The 8,295-nt window shown below is 42.4% G+C and overlaps 1 protein-coding gene across 1 annotated transcript; it reads right to left on the bottom strand.

Moving 5' to 3' along the window:
* Window positions 1–19: 19 nt before the first annotated feature.
* AHSG (alpha 2-HS glycoprotein) lies at window positions 20–7,461 on the bottom strand. Its single transcript, XM_009677273.2, has 7 exons — window positions 7,195–7,461; window positions 5,632–5,742; window positions 3,897–3,981; window positions 2,852–3,015; window positions 2,446–2,559; window positions 1,549–1,629; window positions 20–656 (listed from the first exon to the last, which is right to left on the bottom strand). Exons 1-7 carry the CDS (start codon window positions 7,396–7,398, stop codon window positions 381–383), a joined length of 1,035 nt encoding a protein of 344 aa, XP_009675568.1. The 5' UTR covers window positions 7,399–7,461; the 3' UTR covers window positions 20–380.
* Window positions 7,462–8,295: the final 834 nt, after the last annotated feature.

The following is an 8,295-nucleotide window of genomic DNA, read 5'->3' as shown; positions in this document are numbered from 1 at the left end:
ATGAAAATATATACAGATATAAGGTAACAGAGCATTTCTGCTGAATGTTTTATTGTGAAGTAACCTTTGGACTGGTGTCTCTATCACAAAGCTACAACTATTGTACAGCTCAACAGTGTCATTGAAACAATATTTTCTGTATTTTAACTAGAGCATCCCTGTGTGTAGAGAAAACAACTGCTATATTTTGCACTCCCCTGCATGTTGAAGCAGGTCTTTGCAAGATCCTGGCCTCTGCTCTGCTGTCTGCAAGGTGAAACTCAGTGGGGCTCAAAGATTCAAGTGTTCTCAGCTGTTTGCATTTGATGTGCTCCGTGTGTTGGTGATGCTGTTGTGTACTGATCCTTCAGTCAGCTGGCTTGCTGTGTCTGTAACACAGCCTATATCTTAAAATGGTGGATCCTTCCAGGGCATGGAGGAGGAGGAGGCACAAAGCCAACTGGACGAGCTACTTTGTCATGCTGAGCAACTTCTGCAACTGTTCTTTTTACTACAGACTTTGCTGCTAGCGTGAAAGTAGTAAATTCTGAAGAGCTGGATTCAGATGCAACAGGGTTATTGTGGGAAAGCCTGAGATTATGGTTTGTGAAGCCTTGTACACTGGGCAGCAGTCCTGCTGATGTATCTTGGCCTGGCTGAGAATAGGTAACTCCAGGCTGGAAAAGAAAAACAGTTTGTGTGTGTGTTCAGTGACGTGGGGTTTATTATATAGGGATCATTTTTATATTACTAGGTACCCTGTTTCTGACTAGACATAGGCCCCCCCACCCAGGTGCAAAATGTTCCTGACCATCAGGGAAGTTTTGATCGGGATTTGAACACAGAGGCAGGAGTCCAGAAGAACATTTCTAATAGCCAGTGGATCATTAGCACCAAATTCTGTGCTACGTAAACTTTCAGTACAACCTGTGCAGCTGGTGAAACACTCAAACCAAGCTGCTCCCCTAATCTGAATTAGTCTCTCTTTCATATACCCCTTAGACAGATACCATTACTGTTGTGTTACCAAGAGCTCTGGTCCGTAAGAAGTACTCAGACACCAACTAGCCCATCTCAGGCCAAAAGGAGGCTAAAATAACAGGTGAGTGCTCAGGCGCTGTGTACCTAGGTGTCCCCTGCCCTTGCTATAGCAGTGCAGGTGAGGGATCCCTGAATTCAGTCAGGTCTAAGGAATACGAGCAGAAGCCCCCAACTGATTTCATCTACCACAGAGGCTCAATTATGTCTTACATCTAGCTAGCCCTGCCCCTAGCTGAGCAGAGTTTGGTTCCATTTGCCCTACCAGGCATGTAAAGTTCCCAGATGGTTAGGAAGGGAGGAGCTGTGTCAAGCAGGGTTGACACAGATGACTGAATTCCTAGCGCAGGAATACATAGGACAGTGAGGAGCCACCTTATTTTTTTTTAGGGTACAAAGTGAACCTCGTAAATTATCACAGATAGCTAATGCAATCTACAGTGAAAGAGGTAAACTCAGGGTGATTGCTTCAAACTGTACTAGTAGGTTGGGATACACTGAAAAGGATGCAGATTTCCAGAGAGCTGATACCTGATGTCCGTAAAGTTTGCAGTCTACTTGGACGTCCTGTAAGGGTTGTGTTGCCATTGTTGCCGTGCAGAAACCGAAATTCTGGCAAAACAGCACACAGTCAAGAGAAAGGTTATAAAATAGAAGTGGTCTGCATTACAATTTTTAATTTTAGCACATTAAGAAAGTAGCCACATTGTTTATATATATTTTTTTCTGAGCAGTCAAGTGCTTGCTTTTGAGCCTGCTGGATTCAAAAGCCAGACTGTTTAAATATATAACCAGCAAATATGTGAAATTCTGGCATTATTCCAGAGTAGGATCCTCTATATTTCTGGTTATGGGGGAGGAAGGGGGAAATATATAGGAATTTGGCTAGGTAGAAGGTTCCCACCCATGAAAACTGCTTGGACTCAATTTCATTAGATACAAAAGAATAATTTTAGCATGGTAAAGTATACAGTGTATATAAAGTTCACAAGAACTTATGTATCAGAACAAAGCACACTGACAAAACTTAAACTGTAGGAAGGTAGGGCAGAGTCTATCCTTTTGTTATATATTTGTATATTGCCTAGTACAAAGGAGCCTAATTTTTCAGTTGCACGTGTTAAGAATAATAAATAATAACATATATTCTGTTTATTAAAAATATTTTTTGTTAAGGACACCTTTGTCCTCAACCTTTTAGAAATATGCTAAAATGCATCAGGATTCAACCCGGATACATCAAGGAGAAGAGAACGGGCTGATATAGCTTTAGAAATTATGTGTTGAAAAGCATACCATGAAAGTATACAGCTCTTGCACTTTTGTCTTTACAAAGGTCTGTTCCTGCACAAGGGCAAGTGCATGAGAGCATGCCTCTTTTCTACCCCTGAAATGGCTAGACCTGGACTGCTGTGCTGGCATACTCACAGACTGATCGTCAGGCAGCAACTGACAGGCATCCACATTTTCTTTAGCTTCTTCTGCTGAGCAGTTCGTGGCAGCCACAGCAAACTCAACGAAGACCAAGTGCACTGGGTGATACTGATAAAACAGGAATATTGTTTAGCAGACTTTGCAGTGTGAAATTGCAGAGCTGCTGAGAAATGATAAAAGGCTCATGTTCTAAGAAGTTTGGTTTCTAGCTCTGCATCTCCCACTGAAGTCAGAGGGAATCATGTGGCTAAGAGGACACAGAATCCTTGGGAGATCAAGAGCAATTCAGTAGGGCAATTTAAAGCAAGCCAGGTCTATTTGCAAACACAACTAGTTATCACTGGGCAATTACCGTAGAAGAAATATTCTGTTTACATAATATTCTAATTCTAGCAATTACCTGTATTCGGGCTCTTCCAATCTCAAGGAGTTTGAGGTAGACGTCAGCAGTTCTGCTGTTGTGGTCATTGAGTGCAGCTGTAACAGCTGTTAATACTTGCGTGTTGTTTAAATTTGCCAGCAGTGGACAGTCAGGGCAGACTTGGATAACATCTTCATTTGAGTCTACAGGAGAAACCAGGCAGGTTATGTTTTCATCAGATGGCAGGTTATTTCTGAAGACATTATAGATCTATTCAGTGACATGAAACATTGTGTTTCATGGTCTGTCCCAAATTACAGTGGAAAGGATTTTTCGCAGTACAAACTACAGATGGCAGTATTTCACATAACTTTTGCCACTGAAGCTCTGAAATCTTTATTCAAGGAAAAATGTCATGGACTTCAGGAGCTCATTTTGAATGTTCTTACTCAGGTAAGAACCTTACCTCTTAATCGGTTCTCTTTGTGTCAAGCTATCTGTGACACCAATGAAAAGATGTATGTCTCAGCTCACACAAGGAATGGTGGAAAAATGAAGATGTTCTAAGTTATTGGAATCGTGTGTGCATGAGTGTGTTGTTTCATTCAGTCACCAGTTCTGAAAGTAACGCCTAAGACATCTCATACAGAATAGCGATTCCACCTTCCCATGGCCAACACTGAAAGTGTTGACTCTAGTAAATAAACTGCATCTTGCAAAGGGCTCTGAAGTTCAGCAAGCTCTAGTTCAGCAACAAGGAATCAAATTCTTGAGGCTACACTCCTGAGGGAAGAGCCTGAGTGCCTGCCATCTCCACGTCAAATCTGGGAACTTCTCCCTGGGTAGTCTTATCAAATCTTAACTCTCATAGTAAAGAGGACCAAAGAGAGAGGGCCACATTTGTAAGTGAATGAAATATGGCAAGGGAGAGAACACTTCCAAAACAGCTGGGCTTAGAAAACTCATTAATTGTCATTTTTTTATGCCATACTTATACACAGCACTTGGCAGTGCTTAGAGCCAGAAGGGCTAGTGAACTGTAACCGCTGCCACTAGATTCAAACCTAAAGAACAAAGTCTTTACCTGCATGTGAGTGGCATTTGCTGGCAAGTACAGATAACTTCCCATCCAAATTCTGCAATTTAACGTCACAATCACCTTCAACTGCCTAGAGAGAGACAAAATTCAGCGGGTTACATCGTTAAGATAAATAAGCATCTCTGAAAAGGGCAACTACTACTAAATTCAAAAGAATAGATCCTGGCTGAGTGTTCCTGGCAAAATCAGTCTGAAAGCAAAGGGCCTGCTAGGCTTTTACTGGTGTCTGTGATTTTATAAAAGGCAGACCTTGGCTGCAAAATTCGGATCCAAATCTGGATCTCAAAAGTATCAGAAGTGCCAGGGTATCCAGATTATAGATGTTTAGTTCAGGTCCTTCTCTCATAAAGAGCAAAGAATAGGAATACTCACGAATTAAGACTTCCAGCAGAGCCGTTTGATAACCTTCTCACTAATCTCTGCTGGTCAGTGGCCATGGTAACAGCAGAGTGTGCTGCCTGTGCGGGAGCTGGCTTACGAGCTGGGTGATCCAACGGGGGAAGAGGTGTCAAAGGTAAAGCTGGAGTCACTGGCAAGAGGGAGCAGTTAGAGTTCCCTCCCCCTACATGGAAAATGGGATCCGAGCCCTGGTGCGTATAGGATGGATTATGCTTCAATTTGAGCCATGAGCTCTGTGAATTGGGCCCCTTTTTAGAAGCAGCAAACTAAAGTGTCAATTTCTTACTCTGCTTTCCACTCAAAAAGCAAAGCTGCCTGTACTCAGACAGCACTTCCACTGCTTTGGTTAGGGAAACTTTTTAGAGCTGAATAGTATTTGCATAAGACCAAAATATTCGGGTGCCAGTAAATTCCCTTGGAGCATTACTTTGAGGGCAGAGCCCTGTCTGAGGGGAATAGCTCTCCTGCAGTCCCTGGTGGCCAGACTTGAGGCAATTTCATTAGTTAACAGCCCACACACTGCCAGCTGAAAGCTGTGGTTTGCACTAGCTCACAACTTTCCCTGTCTCCAGTTTGCAACAGGGCAGTGACATCTAGACTGGCAACGGAGGGCTGAATCTGGAACCCCTAGACAAGGCCCTACAGTGTGCATGAGCTTCATGTGAAATGTGACGCCAACAGTGACCTGTCCTCCTCACATAGCAAGACCTGGAGGAAATCCAGGAGTTTGGCAAGCAGGAGGCATGCTGTAGGGACACAGAATTGGCGGGGATTGGTGCAAAGGGGGCTAAACGTTCACAATGACTGGAAGAAAAAAGCAACATCGCTGTCTTATTTCATGTTTATCCTGCAGTCCTTCATGGTTTCTACACACTGAACTCTTTGGTGTGGTTCATATTATAGACAAACCATGGCAGACACAACAGTAACACTAATTCCCTGGCCTGTGCTAAAAAACATTCTTTTTCAGAGGAACTATACTGTCAATTACCTCCCTATTCTCCTGTCTCCTACACTAACACACAGAGACCTTTCCATTTACAGCATAGGGAAAAAAAACTTTGGAGGAGGGATGCTGGAACTGAGAGGGGAAGATGTTCAGGTGCACTTTCTTTGGGCAGCTACAGAAAGAACATATGACCTGAGGGCAACTAAAGCAACAGGAAAGTTAAAGGTGACTGAACGGTTGTGGGCTTTTACAGTAATGTAACATTTGCAGCCTGAGCTTGCAAATCTAACTGGTCGAAGAGTAAGTAGCCTCTAGCACCAACACACTGAACTTACATTTTTGCGCAGAGCTAGTGAAGTTTTAGACACTCACGTGTTCTGTGAAGCTCCTTACTGTGCAATTTGCAAGAGGCGTAGGGTTGAGGATGTGGCACTCGGTCTCTAATAAGTCAAGTTCAAGAAACAGTATCTCGTTATTTGGCCCCTGGAAGAAAAATACAAGAATTGTATTAATTACTTCACAAAACATCACCGGATTTCTCCTCTGGGGCTGAACTGTGATCTCTGTTGCTGACTGCCATTGGATGGCTCCAGGTATACCCTAGAGTAACTGAGTCAGGAGCAGGTTCTTGCTATATAACTTTGTAAGTAACAAAGTCCCATTGATGTCACGTGGATTTTTTGCCAGCTAAGGAACCAGCCCATAATTTTTAGAAAGTCCACCACTGAATGTAGTGGGCTAGTTCTTCTGAGTTAACTTGATTTTATTTTGCTGGGCAATTAAAAAAAATAACAGCTGCTTTTGTTGATGAACAAACTCCATGGTTCTATGACCACATACCAAATAAACTCCCTGGTCTATAAACCTGATCAGTTCTCACCTGGTGCACACTGGCCAATCCCATTCACTTCATGCAGATTACACTGAATTGTACCAGCTAAGTTCCAGCCCAAATACTCATGCTGTTCATGGGATGCAGGATCTTTTATGGTTGCAGTTGCACCTTTTTCACTCTTAACATCAGGTATGTGAGTGGAAGGATCGCCAATGGGGTTCCCTAGCTCTGCGAGTGACTCTGCGGCTTGGAGGCACATATAAGGATGTCTTTCTCTTATTCCAGAGCCAGTCAAGTGATACCATTTAAACCAATGAAGTTATTTTAGTGTAAAAATATTAAATATGAGCAAAGCAGCGTCACCAGTGTTTTTGTGTAAATACTGTGGGCAGACTTCTGATCTCATTAATAATCTATTTTATTCTCTTGTAAATGACATTGACATCCTCACCCTCCTGCAAATAGAAAACAGCCCTGAAGCTTCATTCTCGTTAATATATGGTACCCTTTTCATTGTTTAGAGAAAAGCAAAGGTTCTGAATGTGTGCCTGCATTGTATTCATGACCATTTCTACAGCCTTTCTAGACTATCAGAATGATGCAAATAGATCTTAGTGAAAATGCGACTACAAGCCACAGTTATTTCTATTCAGCTTCCTTGTCAGCTCAGTAAGATATTAGATCAAATTCATACCTACTACAAAATCACTGATAGCATGGAATTAGGGTAAGTATGCATTTAGCCAATGTTTATCTGCATCACAAGCGTTATCCTCACAGTTTTGCTGCAGATGAGCTCCTGGGCTCACGAATCAGTGCTTTGAATGATCTGCCCTAACAAGCATGCTGGTAAACTGAACCCTTTCTACCATTGTACAAAAAATACCTGAACGTTTCTCTCTCCCCCCTCTTCTGTTCTTTGAGAGACACAGTCCAGGGAGCTGGATCGCAACAGCTGCAAGGTGGCGTTCCCCCATTTCCGTCAGTGGAGCCTCGCTGATTTACCTCATGTGAGGCTGCAGCCCCCTGCTGGGACAGTCGGTACTTTCCAGACCTTTCCTCTTTTAACACAGTGCTCTGCCTGCAAGTTCCTCACTTACCTGGGGTAGCACGCGGACATTTTCGATTCTATTTAAGGCAAACTTGTATCCATGATGACTGTGGTCATTAATATAATTCACAGCTAATTCAGCTGCTGCTTCGGATTCTGGGTCATCGCAGCCCAAGGGAGGGGGGAGAGCTGCTGGTACAGCTTTGTGGATTGGAAGCTGAACAAGCAGTATTAAAGCTACTAGCACCTTCATAGCACCTGAGGAAAGCTGATCCCTTTCAGAAATAAGATCTAAGAATACTATTCAGATGGTATCTAGGTAGCTAGAACCGGGGTCTCATTTATATAGTACATCACCACAGACTTTGCATGAGCGCATGTCTGATATTTGTCCCAGTTCCAAGCAGGCATTGCAAACAACAAAAGAGAAAAGTAAATGTTAGGACGTCAAGCTGACTGATTAATATTAGCCAAAGTAAATTTTATCAGGTAGGACATTGCGAAGTCTGCTAAAAAGAAGAAAGCGTCAGCAAAAATGTAGGATAGTTTTTAGGAACTCTTCTGCGAACCAACTACAGTACATGCAGGAGGAAAACAATCCCTACTGTTGAACTGGTAGAGATGCTAGACTTAATTATGTTTTACTGTAAGCAGGGCAGATTCTGTTAGGCCCCAAATCTCACCAGATACCAGTCTCAATTGTGAGATCTGTGCCATGATGAATTAGAAAATGGAATTCAAATCAGTTCTAAGGATCACATTCAACAGTGAATTTAATTATATAGCACCTTTTGTTACTGAATTCATTTAGAGTAGGAGATGAGACATAGTTTCTAAATCTTTTGCATCTGCTCTCTGTTTCCCTGACATAATCAAAATAATTCCAGTAATTCCTATTCAGTGATTCTAATTTTACTCTGCAGAGCAGGTATTTTGTAGAAATTTTTTTGGAATAAGGTGTGCAGATTGGAGGATTTGAAGTAAGAGATACTAAATAATACAAAAGTGCTTTAAGAGGAGTTTAGAGGAAATTTAGCTGCTTACATCTAGAAGAGCAGGCCAGCAAATCCCACAGCATCCGCTCAGGCAGTTAGCATTATGGTTTTGCACTGCTCAGCTGAGCTAAACATACCAAAGTGTGTTTTCCATC

This window comes from Struthio camelus, chromosome 9 (assembly GCF_040807025.1).
Source record: "Struthio camelus isolate bStrCam1 chromosome 9, bStrCam1.hap1, whole genome shotgun sequence".
NCBI classification, from domain to species: Eukaryota; Metazoa; Chordata; class Aves; order Struthioniformes; family Struthionidae; genus Struthio; species Struthio camelus.
The sequence above is the reverse complement of the archived record's forward strand: the minus strand, read 5'-3'. Positions and strand labels throughout refer to the sequence as shown.

Bases quoted from the DNA above. Each gene is read 5' to 3' on its own strand.
- AHSG (XM_009677273.2), bottom strand. From the start codon at position 7,398: ATGAAGGTGCTAGTAGCTTTAATACTGCTTGTTCAGCTTCCAATCCAC. The intron at 3,982-5,631 runs GTGAGTGTCTAA...GTCTCTCTCTAG, and splicing joins TAAGGAGCTTCACAGAACAC to GCAGTTGAAGGTGATTGTGA. The intron at 1,630-2,445 runs GTGAGTATGCCA...CTGTTTTGCCAG, and splicing joins TGCTGCCTGACGATCAGTCT to AATTTCGGTTTCTGCACGGC.